This window comes from Drosophila innubila, assembly GCF_004354385.1.
Source record: "Drosophila innubila isolate TH190305 chromosome 2R unlocalized genomic scaffold, UK_Dinn_1.0 1_C_2R, whole genome shotgun sequence".
Classification (NCBI taxonomy): Eukaryota; Metazoa; Arthropoda; class Insecta; order Diptera; family Drosophilidae; genus Drosophila; species Drosophila innubila.
Genome location: NW_022995374.1, coordinates 20301232 through 20322665, shown reverse-complemented (window position 1 = coordinate 20322665; position 21434 = coordinate 20301232). Strand labels below are relative to the sequence as shown.

Here is a 21434-nt window from a genome sequence, read left to right as displayed (position 1 = left end):
GCACAGATGTACATTATTGGTACTTGCAGGTCATACAGGTCATACATAAAGGCTATCCTTTCAATCTAGTTAAGAAATATGTATTGTACAATGCGATTATATTTTATAAGTCTGTCAAAATCTGTTATTGCTATGATTCCAGGTATAGAATTATAGGAAGATAACGTTTAGATTGGGTTCAATCCCAAATATGACTACATCTTCTCAAGCACCTTTTTTGTTGAAATAAAGAGTAAGTAAAACCTCATTTACTCGTCATTTTGCTCTTTCTTGCTTTTCATAAAATGCAACACGCTAACAGCGGCAAAGAAGTCAACAAGTAAATAAGTTGATGAAAATGAAGGGAGAACATGAATTTTCTCTTATCTGTTTTGTTGATTTTCCAGTTTTATACGCAGCGGGAAAGTAAATGATAAAAATAAAGCTGAGATGAGACCAAAACTGATAGAGAAAGCAGGTCGTTTAATGTCTCCAGTGTTGCTAGAAAATGAGATTTCCCTAGAAAAGCTGCTACTAGCGTATGAACTATAATTTAATTGTTGTTCCTATATTAACTGTCTACATTTTATTTGTATTTGACAGACCCTATACTTTAATACTAAAGTTCTTATCAAAACATCTTAAAATGCAAAGAACTACATAAAATATATTTTGTAAAGAATACATATAAAGATTTACATGTATGAACAGTATTTATTTGTTACAACAGTTCATAATCTTGATTTGAGTTTATCGCCCTTTATGGTTATATAGAAGACGAGTAAAGCGTCGTCTTATCAGCAATAAATTGCAACGTAACACATTTTATACCCTGCCATCCTATTTTTTTGTAAAGGTATTTTAGCTCAGATTTAATATGTACATCATTGATTAACAGCAATTATTTAATTAGTAATTTTAAATTATTTTACTATTTGCTGTGTATACAAATGGTTGCTGTCGGAGACGCCGAGCTGGAATTTATTGAGGATATTATGGATAAACCATATTAAATAGGTATTCTTAAAAAACACTTTAAAAAAATCCCAAAAGTTTTCAGGACAACGATGCTGCGATCTCAAACCTACGACCATTCGTAGAAAGAATTGGATTGAAGCGTAAAAAAGTGAGCTTCAATAACAAAGGTAAGTGTAACGGTAAGATTATTACTTAATTTAACAAAAAAACTGGAAACTGACTAGAAACAGTGAATAAACAAGAAAGATCGCCAACATAATATTAATTATCTTAATCTGCAAGCTTTTTGCAATTGTTAGGTGTGCCAATAATTTTGACCAGTTAAATCAATACTTTTTTTTGGGCTTCGAAAATTTATAAATTACGTATACTATATTTTGAAATGAAATATTTTGAATTTCGTTTAAAGCTTGATTATTTAGCGGAAAATAACTAAATATTTAAAAACTCTTGGTGGTAAAGTGGAAACTGCTTACTGAATTAAGTTTGTCAGTGCATGCAGCGTGTTTATGAGATCTGTACAGCAATCTTTTTAGAGCATGCTCATGTGCATCTTCATTGTTTGTGCAGTTTCGATTGCAACCCGTTTTAAGTAAAGTTTCTATTTTTCTATACTTCAGTAGGCACTAGAAATGGAGTACGAACAGGTCACGCCAAAGAGCTATCCAGTCAATCTTATTAAGAAAGACTGGACTAAGCGAAAACTATTTTATAGAAGTCCGACAAAATCCGTTCCGGATATGATCCACGATTTGGAAATCTTCGAAGATGATGTTTGGATTGTGACCAATCCCAAATGTGGCACCACTTGGATGCAGGAACTTGTTTGGCTGCTGATGAATGATTGCGATTTCGAGGCGGCGTTGGCCAAGGACTTAGAGTTACGCTCACCTTTCCTAGAGTACGTTGATCGTCGTCAAAGGACATTTTATTTAGTAACCTATCTACAGATTTGATTTTGCAGCACACGGTGACGAGAAAAGGGCCTTACAACGAGTGCTAGAGCTTCCATCTCCTCGTATTATAAAATCCCATTTGCCGCTGGCTTTGCTGCCTGCTCAGTTGTGGCAGAAGAAAGCCAAAGTGGTTTATGTCTTTCGGAATCCTAAGGATGCCTGGGTATCTGCTTATTATCACGGTGTTACTGTTGGCTTCCAGTATGGCAAAACCTTGCACCAGTTTATCGATGAATGTCTAGAGAAGCAAGCTCCAAAAAAAGATCCTGTCCTTCATGCCATCGAGTTTTATCAGCTACGCAACGAGCCCTGGATATATTATACTAGCTTTGAGCAAATGAAACGCAATCTACGGGGAGTTATTGACGACCTTTGCAAGTTTCTGAATAAGTCAATAACGGACCAGCAAATGGAACGACTTTTGAAACACCTCTCCTTTGAAGAAATGAAAAGTAAGTGAGACACATTAAGATCGATAACCTTTTGATTTATAATAATTTTAGAAAATCCCACAACGAATCATTTGTGGGAGCTAACTCAATGGCCCCATGCGGACAGCGGCAAAGAAGTCTACAAGTGAGTTAATATTTAGGAAATAAATAAATGTTTTACGGGGAAACGGACATCTTGAATTTACAGTTTCATACGCAGTGGCAAAGTAAATGGATATAAGGAAGAGCTAACACCCGAAGAGATTGAAAGAGCGGATCTTTTCTTATCGCAAAGACTGCAGGAGAATCAGGTTACTCTCGAAGAACTCTTGCTTCTTGATTAATATGTTGCTAATCATTGAGGTAACTAGTGATGTAAAAATATATCGAAGTATCGATAACTCGATTTTCGCGGAAGCGATTATTGAGTACTTTAACGCGATGATTTTTTTGACGGTCTATCGAGTTGATTAAATCGATTTTCAAAAAAAAAGCAACAACTCACTGGGGATTTTTTATCGTAGTTAATTTGTAGAATTGAGTTTGAACGACTGTAATATTAAGTAATCTTCAAAATTACTAAAGTTTGAATAAAGCATGAAAACGATACAAGAAAAATAAGATGTGTACTAAAAGAACGTGTGTACTTGTGATAACAATTGCGTTTTCAAATCAAAAAACAAATTTTTTTTTAAGAACTCGATATTTTGAACTTGATCTACAATTTTCCGATATATCGACAACTCGATGCTTAATTTTGGCGATTTTCTATTTCGATATTAAACTCTATCTAAAATTTGGTTTTACATCACTAGAGGTAACTGTGTAATCTTCAAGGATGAGATGACTGCAGATAACCGCCTACAAAAAGTTGTTGTCAGAGCGTTGTTTTATCATTTCAATGATTTAAGTTACAGTGATATTCACATATGTACATACTTAGATAGATAAACGTGTTTAGTAGAGCAGGTCTCTTTTTATGGGTGTAATTTGTCGATTTGTACGGTGGTAGTCGTACCTCAAAATCGGAAACTGCGACGAATTCTAAGAATATTTCACCACGAAACTATATGTCTAAAATGAATTTCTAGATCCCACTGAGATGCATAAAGAAATCAAAATGAGGTGTATTATTAATATGCGTTGTTTTATTAAAAATAAAAAATACAATATTTACCAATGATATTGGACTTAATTCTGTTTCAGCTGTTTAAAACATATTTAATACATATTCTTTTCGGTATAATTATATATTTTAGTTTAGTTTAATTTATAATAATCTTAAAAAACAAATAAATATACTTTAAGTTATTTACTATACATACATAAAAATTAACAAAAAAAGTATATGTATAAAGTATATGTATCAAGGGTGCCACAAAAACCAAAACCAACCAAAACTTAACATAAGGAGGTTTTTATCAGGGGTTTTATCGGTTAGTTTCGCCTACTGTGGCATCACATTAACACCATCATAAGCATGATTCGGGCTTATCGACCTTTGTGGTCATATGGAAAACGAGTAAAGTGTCGTCTTATCACCAATCATAAATTCTTTTTATACCCTGTACCGTCCTATTTTTTTTTGGCAGGGTATAATTAGGGGTGCCATCGAAACCAACCGAAAGCCTTACATATTTATATAATTATTTTCTGTACATACATGTGTAGGGTATTTAGAAGTTCTGTACAACAATTTCTCTCGTCTGGAACATGTGTATATTTTTTTTTTACGCAGTCTTGATCGTTTCCCATTTGCCATACGTGTACTTAAGTATACTTTAGAATACTTTGGAATACGAGCAGGTCACGCCAAAGAGCTATCCAGTTAATCTAATTAAGAAGGACTGGACTAAGCGAAAATTATACTTTAGGAGTCCTTCAAAATCCGTTCCTGATATGATCCACGACATGGAAATCTTCGAAGATGATGTTTGGATTGTGACCAATCCCAAATGTGGCACCACTTGGATGCAGGAACTCGTTTGGCTTCTGATGAATGATTGCGATTTCGAGGCGGCGTTGGCCAAGGACTTAGAGTTACGATCACCTTTTCTAGAGTACGTTGATCATCGTTTATCGAACTTTTCTTACGTAACCTTTCTTTAGATTTGATTTTATAGAATACGGTGATGAGAAAAGGGCCTTACAACGAGTTGAAGAGCTTCCATCTCCTCGTGTTATAAAATCCCATTTGCCTCTGGCTTTGTTGCCAGCTCAGTTGTGGCAGTAGAAAGCTAAAGTGGTTTATGTCTTTCGGAATCTAAAGGATTCCTGGGTATCTTTTTATTATCACTTTGTTACTATTGGCGTACACTATGGCAAAACCTTGCACCAGTTTTTTGATGAATATCTAGAGAAGCAAGCTCCAATAAAAGATCCTGTCCTTCATGCCATCGAGTTTTATCAGCTACGCAACGAGCCCTGGATATATTATACTAGCTTTGAGCAAATGAAAAGCAATTTACGGGGAGTTATTGACGACCTATGCAAGTTTCTGAATAAGTCAATAACGGACCAGCAAATGGAACGACTCTTGAAACACCTCTCCTTTGAAGAAATGAAAAGTAAGTGAGACACATCAAGATCGATCACTATTTGATTTATAATAATTTTAGAAAATCCCACTACGAATCATTTGTGGGAGCTAAATCAAAACCAGCACGCTAACAGCGGCAAAGAAGTCTACAAGTGAGTTAATTAAATTGACTAGGGGAATAAATGCTTCACTTAACTGAAATCTTGACTTTACAGTTTCATACGCAGTGGCAAAGTAAATGGATATAAAGAAGAGCTAACACCCGAAGAGAATGAGAAAGCGGATCTTTTCATATCGCAAAGACTGCAGGAGAATCATGTTACTCTCGAAGAACTCTTGCTTCTGGATAAACCATAATCAAATATGTTCTTAAAAATAAAATTAGTTTTCAAATTGTTTATTCAAGTGAATGTGTATTCATTAAAGAAAAAGTTTGATTAACAATTAAAGGGTATATTTGCTTCCTTTGTTTAATTTAAATTAAAATTAAAAAAGGCCAATATTATAAGACATTTATACTAATAACTAATTCTCATATGGGTATAAAAAATTCAGTTTCTTGGGCAAAGATTCTGTGGCATTTAGGGCGTTGTGGTTTCCACTTTCTTGGCATTATCCTCCTTGGAGGAGGGGCCAGTCTGTGTGATTTGCACTAGACGCTCGGTTTGGGGCGGGGGCAGTTTCTTCATGGGCGCCGTAATGGTCAACAGGCCATCCGAGGACAGCGATGAGGTAACGGAATCTGGATTGACATCACCTGAGAAACATTGAAAACATCGTTAGCAAGAAGATTAATTGGAAAGCCAATTAACTGATACTCACTGGGCAGTTGATAGCGTCTGGAGAACTGACGGGAAATGAAACCGTGCTCATCCTGTTTCTCCTCGTGTTTGCCCTCGACGATGACAAATCTGTCGGCTACTTTGACAGATATCTCATTGGGCGAGAACTGTTGCACATCCAGGATAACCTCGAACTTCTCACTGTCAATGTTTAGCGTGGATCCGGATTCCTGCTTCTGCAGACTGTTGGCCGATCGCTGCCAGGGACGCAGGTAACCAGACCGGAGAACTGTGGGGCGTGAGTTCCACACGGATGACATGAGATCGTCACGCTTCAGGCCCTGGCCAAAGTGTTGATCCAAGAGGCGCGAGGTGCGCATTGGAAATTCAAGCTCATCCCACCAGTCACGGAACATTAGAGGCACTACGGACATCTACGTTACGGAAAAACGAGAGAAACAAAGCTAATAACAATTAATGCACATCACATCAGTTAGTTGAATTGATCATTTCAGTTGATCAGCATAATCACAATAATCATTGTCTGTCTTTTTTGACTTTTTACCTTTGTTTATTAATCACACAATTAAAAATCCTTGACAATTCGCGTCTTTCTTGTTTCGCGGTTGAGGCGTTTTTGTGGTGCTTTCTGAAAATTTTGGCATTTTTATACCAAAATCACAATGTTTACATCTTCTATGTGCTAAAAATATGAAAATGTATTTGCCATCTAATTTTAGGCAAGCGTCATTCATTTGCTCCCACAAGCATTATTTAGCATTTTTACATATAATTTTATAGCTATGAGTGTATATATCGCATTCGCGATAACATATACAAATGGAATACCCTGTTAATTAAAAATTCTTTTTTTATCAAATCAGCATCACAAGTAAAAGCCTAAGAAATTATTTATTTGTTTAGGTGTATATTAAACTTGAAAGTTACCTTTAAGTACTGATAAAGTTGTAGAACTAATTACAAAAATTTATTTAAATTCGGGAAAAGGGTATAAGCTATTCGAAGACTTAGTGATGTTACCTATTTGTTATTTTGTTTCTTTTTATTTTATTTGGGAAGACACCGACGCCAGCAATGACGCTGATGCATGGAAAATTCTATAAATTCTAAACGATCTACAGACCATTGGGTAAATAGTGTATAGACTAATGTATTTTTCTGTCGTTTGCACGCAAATTTAAGCCAAAATATCCATAAACATACTATTGGTGACTTCAAGTGCATTCAAATTAGCAAATCTAAATGCTGTATAAAATTCATATGGTTTACTATATACCAGATAAATTTCTTGCCAATTACGTCTGCATTTATGGCCCAAAATGTTTGCAGATGTTTTGGATCGATTTATTTTGGAGGCAACAAAGTTTTGGAAGTTGCCAGAACTATTTGTTGCTTGATGTTTTGTTTTTTTTTTTTTTTCTTCTTCTCGACATAAACACCTTAGGTTTATACTTATACAAGTATATGGGCTTTTATTCGTTTGAAGCACATATTTTCAACCTGTTGAAATTCTTGATGCCACATATTAAAATACTTTGGGCAAATAAATAAATGAGTTTCCAAACTATTTTAGGCATCTGTCTGCTGAGTCACGGTGCGTCTCTTTGGTTCAGACAATCTGTGTGACGTATAAAATATGTGATATATGTGGATTTTAATAAAATACAATAAAAAAAATAAATTGACGTTAAAATGGTATTTTAAAATTGAAACATCTGAAGGAATGATTTACTTCTTAACTGCGCTTCTTTAGAAAATCAATAATTTTTGTAAATTATGAATGCATAGAGAAAGTCGACAAAAAATAATAAAAGCTGCAATTAAAATAAATAATCAGATTGACATTTATCATTATATTAAATTATATAAAATTATAAATTTAAAACCAAAAGAATAATATAAAGTTCAAAAGTCTGGGGATATTTATTAAGTTAAATCTGTCATTCAGCATCCATTTACATTATTATAAATTTAACATTAATCTTGTGGAGCTATGCTTTAATGAATTTCGGGATCGAATTGTTTTTAGCAGTGTACATAGCATACCTAACTGAGCAGAAGAAAATTAAAGTAAGTCGAGTTAATAACATGTATTTATATTCAAACAAATCCAAAAGAGTTTCAACTCAGCACAGAATAGCACACCCTGTTTACGCATATTGCAGTTGCAGCCCCAAAGTGTGCCAAATATCTACGCACACCAATGACGCAAATCGGATACTGTGTGAATGTGTGTGTGTGGCAGCCGACGAAGTCTGACCATCAGCCGACGCCCAACAGTAGGCCAAAGCCAAAGAAAGCACTCGCCGCAGGACTCGCACTCGTGTCAACATCGTTATCTGTGTGTCTCTGTCTGTGTGTGTGTGTGTGTGTGCGTGCTCGGCAGAACGTCATGTGATACGCGAAAAAGCAGCGAAAAACATAACAAAAACAGCAATTACGAAACGCAACGCAATGCAAAAGGTGCCGAAAATCAAAAGTTAAATGTTTTGTGTATTTATTTATAATGTTGCATGCTTCTAGGCGCTGCCCGTGACGTTGGACCTGCTCGGAGCTGAAACAGGAGCTGGACCTGTCGGGGTTGGAAGGTGGCTGCTCGTGCTCGTCTCAATCTTGGCACTGACAACGCCGCTGACACACGCCAATGTCGAGGGGCATCTGACCAAACGCTACTCGGACCAGAGTGTTCATGGTTACATGACCGAGGTAGGCTGCTATTTGGCAGGCACTGTTTTAGAATGCATTGCTAACCATTGGCCCATCTTTTAGCGCACCTGCTGGTGGAATGAGGTCTGCAAGGAGGAGTTCCAGAATCTGTTCCGTTGCAAGTGTCCACAGTTCTCCTATTGCCGGTAAGTTGAAGTTAATTTGAGTGTCTGTGGGGAATGGTTCTTATCAACTGCTGTGTCTTAAAGCTCGCCAGGACGTTATTATAATGCGTACTGCTCCATGACGGATACCGGATATATTTGGACTCAACTGGCGCTGGGCACCGTCGAGCGTTGAGCGCGTGACGTCAAACATATCGCAACAACAGCAACAACAACAACAATACCAACAGCATTAGGGAGCAGTAACATGAACACTGACTGCGGATAGTATGCAACCATTACCCAAGTGGCCTGCAATCTAATGCTCATTGGTTTTAATCACAATTGAAACAGTTAACCGAGGCTCCTTAATAGGGATTATTAGTAATTTCTATGTGCATATCATAGAATATATTTGTAATCCCGACTAAGGAACCTCTCCTTAATATAGTCAACAACTTATACATGTACATATGTATCATGTACGCATACATATACATAACTCTTGGATCCTTTGTTTTCGATTTGTATGCATAATAAAAATCGAACTTATATAAACATCTGTGTGGTGCTGTCAAACTTTTAGCGCTCAGTGTGGGCAAATGGGAAAATCGATAAACAGCTTTACAATCTGCAGACGTGCAGACAGTGTCACCTAGCATAAATCATTTTCGCCGACATATAAATCACACCTGTTTCTGCAACATTGCCCCACTGTGCGTGAGGGGCGCATGCGTTTGCAATGAAAGCGAAAAGCGTAGGTGTTGTGCGTGTGTTGGCCCAGAGCCATTTCAGTTATTGCCAGCTCAACATATAGACAACTCCAACAGATGTTAACGCTGCCAGCCAAGAAAATCGAGTAAAACGGCCAAAAGTGCAGCTCAATAAACAGTGAAAATCGTAATAAGAAGATCTGCCCAGTTTTGGCCATAGAATGCGACGTGTTTTATTTGTGGCGCTAATTGCGCTGGGATTGGGAGCACTGTGCTCCGTCGATGCCAACCACCTGCCAGATGCAGCCATAAATATCAACGAACGCTTCTTCGACGAGGTCAGGGAGCTCATCAAGCGTCGCATGGAGGTAAGTTACAGTGCGGGAATTCCCCTTAAAAACCCCCACGCTCACTGCTGTTGATGTGTTGCAGAGCAAACCGATGCCTTTGGCGGGCGATGAAGTCGCTCTACAGAATCAACGGAGCTACGACAATGTGCCAATTCCAGCGGCAAGTGTTCCAGTTCCTGTGCTCGTGGAGAACTGGCCAACTGATCAGCATAGCTTCGGACAAGTGACAGCAGTTTCCGTGGATCCCGAGGGCAATCCAGTGATTTTCCATCGCGCCGACCGTTACTGGGATGTTAAGTAGGTCAACAGCTGTCCAGTAACAAGTGTTTGTATATCGAAATTCCGCTTTAATTCCTTTCAGCACCTTCAACGAGAGCAACATTTATTATCTCATCGAATACGGACCCATCAAAGAGAAGACTATTTATGTGCTAGATCCGAAGACAGGTGCCATCAAGTCCGGCTGGGGCTCTGATATGTTCTACATGCCACATGGCATGACCATCGATACACATGGCAACTACTGGATAACCGATGTGGCCATGCATCAAGCCTTTAAGGTTCACACTTCGATTAAACAGCAACAACATATATCTATATTTAATATACTGAATATCCTTTTTTACTCTAGTTCAGACCATTTGAGAGTAAGCCCCAACTTGTGATTGGCAAGCGATTCCGACCTGGTGCCTCTGTCAAGCAACTGTGCAAGCCAACTTCCATAGCTGTGGCCACAACAGGCGAGGTTGGTGTTAAAATCGAATTCTTTTTAAGACTGTTAACTAATGCTTCTATTTCCATTCTCTTACAGTTCTTCATTGCTGATGGCTACTGTAACAGTCGCATTCTCAAGTTCAATGCTGCTGGCAAACTGTTGCGCAGCATTCCACAGCCACCCGGTGCGTATACGTAATGTGATTTATTGAAAAACAGCTCAATATTGCAACCACTTGCAGAATTCCTCTCGTTGCAGGTGCCACATGCCATTACTCTATTGGAACACTTGGACTTACTCTGTATTGCCGATCGTGAGAATATGCGAGTCGTTTGCCCTAAGTGAGTAATGAAGATTATACAAGATTCGAGATTCTTACTCTGAAAAAAATTTGATTTTTCTAAAATATTTAAAAGTTACAAGAATAGTTATGTTTGATTATGTTTGAATTTAATGCCCTTGAAGATTCCGGTATTAAAATTTTAACTGTTCGATGTATAAGCTCGCATTTTATTCAATTTACATCACATAATATTTAGAAAGAGGGTGAAACCCAATCGAGTATCGGTTTCGGTTTGTGTTTCGGTTATGTTTGTGTTTAGTTTTTCGGTTATCGGTTACGAAAAATCTTTGTATATCGGTTTCTTAGTGGTCACCGGATTCATGAAAAACAGCGGTACAAATTGTAATAAAAGAGGTAATATATAAATTAAAATGATTTTATTTCAATAAAATGTTCTATCTTATAAGATGGTTATTCAAATTGAAAATCAAAATTAGTTTGAAATACGAAAATTACACATTAACAACTTAATTGAATTTAATGCAATAAAAGAGTTAATATATAAATAGAATTGATTTTATTTCAAAAAAAGTTCTATCTAATAAGATGGTGACTCAAATTTAAAATCAAAATTAGTTTGAAATACGAAAATTACACATTAACAACTTCATTGAATTTAATGCAATGAAAGAGTTAATATATAAATAGAATTGATTTTATTTCAAAAAAAGTTCTATCTTATAAGATGGTGATTCAAATTGAAAATCAAAATTAGTTTGAAATACGAAAATTACACATTAACAACTTAATTGAATTTAATGCAATAAAAGAGTTAATATATAAATAGAATTTATTTTATTTCAAAAAAAGTTCTATCTAATAAGATGGTAATTCAAATTTAAAATCAAAATTAGTTTGAAATACGCTGATTACACCTGAACAACTTCATTGAATTGAATGCTTGATTGAACCGAAACGTACCGCTAAACATGAATCGGTTAACAACCGGTTATATCGGTTTGAATAATTTCAGTTTTCAAGTTAGGTTTTCAGTTAGGGTTACCAATTCGAATTGGTTTATACAGGTTAAAGTTTACGGCTTCGATTACGGATTAAATCCCTGCTTAGAAATTATGTAAAGATGAATCAACCTTAACTTACTGTGATTATTTAATTTAGAGCTGGCCTCAAGTCATCGCATGGAGAGGGACAACCAGCAGCCACCATTCAAGAGCCAGATCTGGGACGCGTTTTTGGAGTTAGTGGCTATGGTGATATTGTGTTTGCCGTGAATGGACCCACTTCGATGTTGCCGGTGCGTGGTTTCACCATTGATCCCCGTTCCGAGACAATCATTGGCCACTGGGGCGAGTTCAAGAATCCTCATTCCATAGCGGTAAGCGTTAATGGTTCGGCATTATATGTGACGGAGACGGGCACCAATCATCAGACGAATCGTGTTTGGAAATACGTTCTGGCTTGAGGTATTGGTGATCAACAAACGCGCAAATACATAACTCCAAAGGCACTCCCGAGCCGACGACAGGCATATCCCCAAAATAGTGAATAGTAATTCCAACTGAAAATCAGCGATATCTCTTCTTTGTAGAGAGAATCTAGTGAGAGTCTAGTTAACCAAATCTGCAACCGTAAAACACCAATAAATACAATCGAAATAGATACACGCAAAATTCTATGTTTAAAATCAATAGTAGTAATTATTAATGTACAATTTAAGTATGTAAATTGCTTAACAAACAAATACCACAACAAACGTAACCTCAAAATTTATGTTTTTTGCACTGTAATGAGCAAATGGAATTACAAAGCAGCTTAAAACTAATAATATAACCATTAACTAGGCACATATGTGTACGCGTTCACTTCGGAGTATTACCAAAAGCGCAATCAAAATTATACATAACATATATTTACTACTTAATAGTAAAATGTATCATATTGTATCCTGCACAAGTATATCTATGTCTATGCGTGTATATCTATATTATAATATAATAATCCATGTATATTATGTAATAAACTGTTGTTGTTGTTGTGCACACAAAAAATGGCAATTCTGGAATGCATATATTTACTTGACGGAATCCAGTCGAATTGGAATAGTTAAATGAATGAATGTGAATGATTGTGAGTGTAGTTGAGAGACTAGACAACGGGTAAATGACTTCCAGACATAACTTACAACAATTATATAACATCTTTTATGGTAAACATATAAATATAAAAAAAAATATATAAAGATTGCAGATGGATTGCATATCTAGGAGGCACTCAGCCAAGTTCTAGCGAATGCCAATGCCTCATTTAGTTGCAACAGCCAGTCAAATAGCTCAATTTGAGTATCTGCTGCAAAGAAAGCCTCGGAGTCGGGACACTGCAACAGGAAACTGCGCGCACGAGCACACAGCTCTCGTGGCGCCACCTCCAACTGACTCTGCGTGCAAGTCTCCAGTTTCATCTGCAATAAAGGCGGCTGGTCGCTCAGATTGTGCTCGTGCTGCCACACGGACAGGCACAGACGGTTGAGAGTGCACCAGCGTCGATTCCAGTTGTGTTTCTTCTTCGGATCCGCATCCTGCACGTTGAGATAGCCAGCGTGTTGAGACTTGGGCAAGCAGAGCTCCACGCGACCACTCAGCGAAATCTCTGGCATTAAATTCGAGGATTTCGTATGCGGCGTCAATGGCAGCTGCCAGGTGCGAGAGGTGCGCAGCCAGATCCTGTCGCTAGTCTGCGCTTCGCTAGTCACCAGCTCATAGGGCACCAGGTCACTGGCCTTCAGTGTGAAGGAAGCGTGCAGACGAAAGCGTGACACAATCTGTTCGCTCTGGGATGAGTTGCTGGAGGAACCAGAGCCAAGACTTCCACTGCCGCGTTTCTATAACGATAAGTGAGCTGTAAGTGAGGATTACGAAAAGGAAGTGTAATAATAACTTACTAGCAACGTCTTTGGCGGCTCCAGGGATAGCGTTGATACCTTGCGCAGACGCAGCATGAATATCTGACAGCGCACCTCCAACGTCTCCGCTGGTCCATCACTGTAGAACTCAAGTCCACAGTCACGGAAGGCTGCAGCACCGTTCTGGCACTCGATTGACTGTGTGGAGCGAATGCGTCCCTCACTCTCCACGGTGCATATGTAGTAATAGTTGAAGAACATGTCCTGGTTAACGTCAGCTTTGACTGGCAAGTGCAAGGCATCAATGAGGATGCACTGCGATTCTCGACGAGCTGCCAACGTTGCCTCGCTGGACAAGACCGGCATCGCTTTCTTTCGCAGCGAGGAGAAGAGCAGCAGACGTTCCGCCTCCACCATTTCGGAGGAGATCTCCAACTCAGGCATTTGGCGACAAATGCTAACAGCTTGAGCCAGCTGCTCATTGGTCGTCAGGGAATCGTTGAGCAGCGAGTCCAGATTGAAGCTGGCATAGTAGCTGCTGCTGTCCAGTTCGCCGGCTTCTGTTTGATTGGACTGATCACGCGAAATACTAAGGCTGTGCGTCAGCCGTTCTTTCTCGGCCAACAAGAAGTCCTTGCCCTTGCGATACGATCGACGCACTGCATCCTTGAGCAGGCGGTAACGTGCCAAGGTACTCACTGACAACTGATTGCTCTCGTTTGGCAACGTTTGCGCCAGTTCACCAAGGCTGCTGTGGACAATCTTGACATTACTGGGCTTTTCCGTCTGCTGTGGTGTCGTTGGACAACTGACACTGGCATTCTGGACACGACTCGGCAGTTGGACAGCTGGACCATCGGTAATGTCGATGTTGAGCATGCGCGTGGGCTGAAAAATGGCGCAAGTCAACTGATTACATATAAAAACTAATGCGGATCTAGTTGAAATTGATGTTATAGTTGGAAGGGAGTTGAAGCAAAGAATCAGCAGGAAGTGTTTTTATAGCTAAATCTTATATTTGTAGTGTTGTCGTGGAGCGATTATTGTGTACAGAGTGTAATATGATATATGTGCATACAACGAATGTGTGTGAAAGGACATCTCTTAACTTCTAATAGGAATCAACAAATATCTCTACCTTAGTCGTAAAGCGCTGATTTTGCTTCTTTGGCGTACTCTGGTTATCTGACGAAGGTGGCGGCGGTTCCAGCTGCACCGATCCATATTGACTCTGTCCATTGGTAGCAAAAGAGCCGCTACTGGCATTGCCATCCTCAATCCTATAATCGTCGTAGATTTCATTGGGCATATCATAGGAGACAGTATCTTCATCCACAGCAGCGGCATTGTTCGCCTTGAGACATGTCTATAAATATATTATTAGAGATTGGTCAGTTTGGCAGATGAATCACTTACATTTGGCACCTTCTCCAGCCGCACATTGTCGTCGTGATCCAACACAATCTCGCTGCGACAAAGATTCTCCAAGAAAATCTCACTGCGCTGCAGCGATAGCTCAGATTTGGAAAGATTTCGATTCTTCTTGGGCGGCGAATGCTGTTCGTTGATGTTGTTCAACGACTGATGCATTGGCAGGGTTGGCTGCTCCGAGATGCGATTAGTCGACCTTAGGGTGGACACCGTGTAGGAAGTATCGCTGGCAGGCTCATCTGGCAGTGGCATAAATTGAAAGAAACTGCCGTTCATAAAGGACTCTTGCAGGAACTGACCCAGTGGTCTGGGCGGAGCAACTGCCTCCTTTATCTGTGCGGACTTTGGCGGTGTTTTGTTGGCCTTTTGAACTTTGGCATAGAGTGCACTGAAATCCGCAACTGGAGCCTTGGGATATGGCAAGGGTGAAGGCTGAGGTGTTGCCTGGCTAATTGTAGTTGTGGCTGATGCAGATGCAGATATTGTAGGTGTATATCGAGGTGTAGTCGCAGGAGTAACTACAGGTGCTGTTGCCATCTCCAGCTGAGCCTCAGTTCTCACATCAAACTGTGGACTGCCGCTAAAGTGCATGCAATCCTCCTCAATCTCCGAGTAAATAGGTTCTCTTCCATGATCTTGATGATGTTGCATAGCTGTCGCCGATCGCTTTGTTCGAGTACTCGGTCCATCGGTGCAATCAAAACCGTCTCCTGTGTGTTCCCGCTGCTCCATGGGCGTAAGTCGCGAACACTCCTAAAACATTTTATAGAAATTCGTATAAATATATATTATTTAACTTCTGATTAATAAAATTTCTACGAAATCATAAGAACCGCAATCATTTTGATGAATAACAAAATTTAAATCGTGGCGCTCATATCACTTTATCGATAACGATAACAGTCCATCGTTTCGGTCGCAGCCATCAAGGGAGCAAGGCTGCCACACTTTTTAAAACAATGACCACCTTTTGTCTGTTTGCGAAAAATAAATACGCCACCTATAGTTGAGTTTCCCACACTAAACAGCTGTTTTTCATAAAAAAAAAACTGTCATTACTGATAAAAATAGCAAATTTAAATGCACAAAACTCAATAGAAAATTAATACATTTGATGAAAATTTTAAAATTCGAAATTATATAAAATTAAGGTAAACGTTTTAATAAAGGTTTGAAGTTCGCCAGCCCTCGAGGAGAAATTCAAATATTTTATTTATAAAAAAAAATCAAAAAATCGACAATATTTTAACAATAATTCAGCAAAAATTTTAAAAATTCAAAATTAAAATAAATGGAAAAAAAGTACAAACATTTAAAATATCTTTTTACTAAAATGCAAGTATTTTTTTTAGATAAGAAATATCGAAATAGATCGAAAATTTTTACTGGATGGGCAACCCTCGGCAACAGCTGATGTAGCATTTAAGAACGAACACAAAAAAGTCGGAAAGGTGGAATAAATGCATTTGGCTGGACAGCTGATGTTGTATTCTACCTGAATGAGATGTCCAAATCCCTCTTCCGGTCACTAATGAGTAATATCATAAAAATCACTCGCAAAAAAAGTTCAGGAATTGGGCGTCCGACTGCCAACAAAATGGAGCCCCGATACGATTACAACCGCCAATGGACGCTGCAGCCGAAACTAGCGACGAAGCCGTTGTTCACTTTCAAGCTGATTTCGTACAATATACTGGCCCAGGATCTGTTGATGCAGCACTTGTATTTGTATATGAACCGACCAGAAGAACTGCTGACTTGGCGACATCGGCTGCAGAAGCTGCAACGCGAGATAATCAAGCTGGATCCCGACATACTCTGTCTGCAGGAGATGCAGTACGATCATCTGGCCATGTTAGTGCAGCGTCTAACAGCCAACAGTGGCAAGCGACTGGAGTATGTGTACAAAAAGAAGACAGGCAACCGCACGGACGGCTGTGCCATTATCTATGACGCCACCAAGTTCAAGCTGATTTCCCAACACGGAGTGGAGCTCTACGATATGAATGTGCCACTTCTGGACCGTGAGAATGTGGCTCTGCTGGCCAAGTTTCGATTGAAGCAGTCGAGTCGTGATAGGAATGCTAAGGAGTCCCAGGAGGTTGTTGTAGCCACAACGCATCTGTTATTTAATCCCCGACGAAGCGATGTGCGATGTGCCCAAGTGACAAAGCTGCTAAACGAGCTGCACATCTTTGCCGCCAACTCTTCCAAAGATTGCTCCTCCGACTCGAACAAGAAGCAATCGCTCCCCGATAGCTATACTACGCCGGTTATTCTCACCGGCGACTTTAACTCGGAAATAGATACACCTCCCATGACATTGATTCGATCTAAAGGAACTGACGACTCATCTCTAAATTTCAAGTTACTTAATCCGGGGGACTACACTGCCTCCACTTACCAACACGAGTGGATCACCGTCGACTACATTATGCACTCGGACTGTCCGAGAAGCAAGCAGAAGCTGGACGTGCTCAGCGTCTATCTGCTGCCCAAAATCCATAGTTGTGCCAATGCAGGCTACATACCAAATCACTACCTCGGCTCTGATCACTACTCCTTGGGCGCTGTCTTTGCCCTCGTTCCGAAATAAAGTGTGTTTCCCAAATTAATGTCTTAAAATTTACTTTGTTAAAAACCAGGGATTAAATCAAAAGCGAAACCGTAACCCTTAACCGGTATTAACCGATTAAAATTGGTAAACGTAACTGAAACCCTAACAAAAACAAAACTCTTACTTTACCGAAACCGAAATAACCGATTAGAAACCGATGCATGCATAGCGGTTAGTTTCGGTTTAATAATACATTAAATTCATTTATGTTGGTAAGGAGAAATCATCGTCTTCGATTTTCAATTTGAATATTGATCTTATTGGAAAGAACTTTTTAGAAATCAAATAATTTTTGTATTAACGGTGTTTTTTTTTAATTTTCACAACTTATTTAATATTTTTTGGGAACCGAAGTTATATCCCGTATTTCAAGCTCGAAATATAAAAAAAACCGGTAACCGATATATAAAGATTTTGCATGGCCGAAAATCAAAATACAGAAATTTTAGCCGGCGGAAAGTTTCTATGAAATAGTTGTCAAATTCTTCCGCTTCTCTTCACGGCACCGTTTTTTATATGGAGCTCAGAACGTTTCTGGTCTACTCGATACGGGCTTATAACCTGAACCCTAACTGTAGCCGATATGCGATTCGATATGATACACTGTTAAAAACTCACCCGAAAGGTGCGTGAAGCGTGCTCATCGGTGGCTTCCAGTTTGTTTCGAATGCTGCTCAGCAGATAGCCCATTTTGCTAATTGTGACATCCTTGTCGAGATCCTTGTGAAAGGAGCGATAAGTGGAGGGTGCAGGGGTGTTGCTGTCGCCCTGAAAGTTCAGCTTGCGTGGACGCTGACCACGAGGCACTTTCTTAGGCGGCGTTGGTGGCTTCACTTTTCGCTCGAAATCAAAATAGGGCTGCTCCGAGCTCTCATTGTGGATGTGATGCTGCCTGGTGGACGTGGTTGTTGCCGATGGTGTGGACTGAACTGGCGAATGATAACTGCCCGGCGGCGACTGTGATTGCAGATCCAGATGCAATTGAGATGTCGACGTTTGGACGCCCACTGTACAGAGACGAGGCGTTGGAATCTGTCTCTCTTGGTTATGCTCCTGTTGTTGCTTTTGGTGATTCGACTTCTTGGGCGACACAAAGCGCAGTATTTTATTCTTTGAATTGTTGAGAAACTTTTTCGATTTGTTGCTGAATCCTGTGCGCTTCTTGTTCCCATTCCAAGGCGACAGATTCCGCAATTGTTCGCCCCAAATGAATTTCTGGCTGGCCAAGCGGGGATATTTAATTGGAGTGTGCTTCTGGTCCATGTTGACTGCCAGATTATCACTGACTCCGTCAACGGTGTCCAGCGAGATCTTGGGCACCACTGGAACCTGCCAACCCATGTTGGCAACCTGTGGCGCCGGCTCTGCTGCCTGAGTCTTGAATTGTGCCTGCTTTGCAGTGTCGTAATTGAGCATATCATTGATCTTGGGCTCCGTCCAGCCCATTATAATCTCCTTCATGGGCTTGTCAGACACTATGCTCTTTCTGGTGGCCATATGAATGTTCTTGGCATAGTGGACACCACGTTTGGACTCCACCACACGTTCAATGTCACTCAACGAGGGACAGGTTGCCAATTGGACACCTCGCATTGGTTTCTCCATCTCAGCTGCAATTACGGGGTAAATTATAAAAGACGGTAGCACAATACACACTCGATATAGTGAACAATTTCAATTTTGAAGATAACTCTCATGCTTTATTAAACAGATTGATTAAATATAAATCAAATTAATATTAACAAGTATTGAATTTAAATTAAACCAATTTATTAAATAGATTTTATTAACAACGAATTTTATTTCAACATTACTTTATCTATTTTAAAGATTATTCTCATAATGTATTTAACGATTGATCAAAAGATATAAATCAAATTAATATTAACAAATATTGAATTTAAATTAACCAAATTAATTATCTAGAATCTAGATTCTATTCAATTAATATTCAAATTTATTAATATTAAAGACCATTCTCATGCTGTATTAAATGATAGATCAAGAAATACAAATTAATAAGAGATAGAAATTAGATTTACTAAAAAAGAGATTATCTTGATTAGCTTTACGTACTTTATTAAAAATAAATTATGTTTAAGCTAACTACCAACTAATGGTTATCCTAAAATATATAAAAAGTACTTCCACCACCTTTTACTATAATTAGTTCACTATATCGAGTTCCAACCATACTGAAAGTTGTACGAATTTCACTTACCCAAGGGAAAGGATTTACGCTTGCTCTTCACCTTAGATGAGTTGTCAACTTTGGAGGTCGGCAGTTGAACGCCGTGCTTGGCAAGAAACTCATCCAGAACACGCTCGGCATCTCGCACCGAAGCCGTCGTTGAGGTCAACGAGGATAAAGAGGTTTTACCATCGAGACTCTGTGTGCTGCGACGAGGCGGCTTGGGAGGAGGCTGCTCCACATCACGTGGCTTAAAGTTGACCTGTCCACCGCTCGACAGACGCTTCTGCAGCAGACGACCTCCTCCGCTGGAGCTGCGACGAGATTTGCGACGTGTGGAGTGCAAGCTATCACCCGCCAGGCTGGTGGCTTCCAGTTGAAAGTCGTCGCACTCCTCCAGCGGTGTCTCCTGTTCACTTATGTTGGACAGAGCTGGCGCTGTGGGCTTGTATTCGATACGTTCAGTCTTCTGCATTTTTGGTAGAGTCTTCTTTTGTTTTGAAGAAGCTAATTTTGAGGATGACGTTGAGCATCCAGTGCTGGGCAGCTTCTGTTTGTTGACCCGCACCTCCGATATGACACAGTTGTCCCGCAGCTCCTGAATGATGTGGATAAGCGGCGCATCGTCGCCCACAGCGCGTAAACTGCTGAAGGCGGTCAAAGGGTTGCCGGATACGGAGGTGTGACTGGAAAGGGCAGCCTGCTTTTTGTTGTCGGAGTGAACACTCTGGCGACGGCTGTGGCTCTGCCTCTGGCTCTGCTGAGCGTTTAAATTGTTGTTGCCAGTCTGTATAAAAATGCACAGCATTTGGAAATGTTAGTTATTGATTCTATATACACATATAATTTGAAAGGAAGGGGGGTTGTACCTTGTTAATGTCGGAGCGCCTGCTGCGTCTGTGTTGACGCACGTGCCAGTCACGTGGCGGCGCCGTCGACGCACAGTCGCCGCTGTCGCTAGTGAAGCAGTAACAGAATCCATTCTTACACGGCTTGCCCTTGCGCTCCTGCTCCTTGTTACAGCGATTCTGGTTGATTAAATGTGCATCGGCAGCGACAGAGACAGGAACAGTAGCAGCGACAGGAGCTGTTGTTGACGCTTTTTGCTCCTCGGCGGTTGTGGCCATTTCCCGATCGCGACTGTGCGTTGAGACGCGTCTGATGCGACGCGCACGAAACTCGTTTATGCACTCTTGCAGACTGAAAGAGCTCGTCGAGCCCGTTTCAGCCGAATCTTCCTCATCTTCGTCTTCCTCCTCCTCCTCATCATCATTAGCGTTGTCGTTTGTGAGCTTTGGGTACATTGAAGCTGCAAAAGTCTGCAATCGATAGCATTTGTTTACATAGATTTGCATTGCGATTAACATATTTTTTAATTCACTTACGCTGGCCATTATCAAATTATTCCGTTAAATAATTCACTGATAAGGTAATGCAATCTACAGGTCGCGCTCCACTAACACGTTGCACGTTTTCTAATTCTCTTTTTCCAACTCAAAAGAAAAGCGACGCGACGCTGCTGCATTTGAATTCACGCTCTTCGCTTTGTGCCGCTTCTTCGCCGTTATCAGCGGCCAGTTGTACAGGGCTGTTAATCACCAACGCACAGTGTCACACACACTACAATAACCGGTTTTCAACATTACTTTCATGATGCATTAAATTAAATACACTTAATTAATTAAACATAGATAGCAGATACTAAAACTTGAATTTAA

At 39.7% G+C, this 21434-nt stretch overlaps 6 protein-coding genes across 7 annotated transcripts; 4 read left to right on the top strand and 2 right to left on the bottom strand.

The window, feature by feature from the left end:
• Positions 1–1589: 1589 nt before the first annotated feature.
• On the top strand, positions 1590–2954 carry LOC117783730 (sulfotransferase 1E1-like). The gene is made up of 4 exons (XM_034621273.1): positions 1590–1858; positions 1908–2365; positions 2417–2489; positions 2553–2954. The coding sequence occupies exons 1-4, from the start codon at positions 1590–1592 to the stop codon at positions 2686–2688; spliced, it is 936 nt and encodes a 311-aa protein (XP_034477164.1). The 3' UTR covers positions 2689–2954.
• A 1224-nt stretch (positions 2955–4178) lies between these two features.
• Positions 4179–5281, top strand: LOC117783732 (sulfotransferase 1E1-like). The gene is given in 4 exon segments (XM_034621276.1): positions 4179–4404; positions 4454–4911; positions 4963–5035; positions 5099–5281. Coding segments are annotated over 4 exon segments (834 nt in total). The 5' UTR covers positions 4179–4243; the 3' UTR covers positions 5241–5281.
• Positions 5282–5320: 39 nt separating this feature from the next.
• Positions 5321–6306, bottom strand: LOC117783731 (protein lethal(2)essential for life). Of its 2 annotated transcripts, none has more exons than XM_034621274.1 (3): positions 6231–6306; positions 5706–6099; positions 5321–5640 (listed from the first exon to the last, which is right to left on the bottom strand). In XM_034621274.1, exons 2-3 carry the CDS (start codon positions 6097–6099, stop codon positions 5465–5467), a joined length of 570 nt encoding a protein of 189 aa, XP_034477165.1. In that variant the 5' UTR covers positions 6231–6306; the 3' UTR covers positions 5321–5464. The 2 variants fall into 2 exon arrangements, with proteins under 2 accessions (XP_034477165.1, XP_034477166.1); XM_034621275.1 differs by having other exon boundaries at positions 5706–6129; positions 6231–6281.
• A 2951-nt stretch (positions 6307–9257) lies between these two features.
• On the top strand, positions 9258–12603 carry LOC117785675 (peptidyl-alpha-hydroxyglycine alpha-amidating lyase 2). The gene is made up of 7 exons (XM_034623845.1): positions 9258–9577; positions 9642–9856; positions 9921–10119; positions 10191–10304; positions 10371–10458; positions 10516–10615; positions 11737–12603. The coding sequence occupies exons 1-7, from the start codon at positions 9431–9433 to the stop codon at positions 12038–12040; spliced, it is 1167 nt and encodes a 388-aa protein (XP_034479736.1). The 5' UTR covers positions 9258–9430; the 3' UTR covers positions 12041–12603.
• On the bottom strand, positions 12257–21353 carry LOC117785674. Its single transcript, XM_034623844.1, has 8 exons — positions 21102–21353; positions 20586–21035; positions 19747–20503; positions 18144–19135; positions 14894–15661; positions 14616–14843; positions 13517–14365; positions 12257–13456 (listed from the first exon to the last, which is right to left on the bottom strand). Exons 1-8 carry the CDS (start codon positions 21108–21110, stop codon positions 12839–12841), a joined length of 4671 nt encoding a protein of 1556 aa, XP_034479735.1. The 5' UTR covers positions 21111–21353; the 3' UTR covers positions 12257–12838.
• LOC117785676 (protein angel) lies at positions 16284–17523 on the top strand. Its single transcript, XM_034623846.1, has one exon. It carries the CDS (start codon positions 16413–16415, stop codon positions 17502–17504), a length of 1092 nt encoding a protein of 363 aa, XP_034479737.1. The 5' UTR covers positions 16284–16412; the 3' UTR covers positions 17505–17523.
• Positions 21354–21434: the final 81 nt, after the last annotated feature.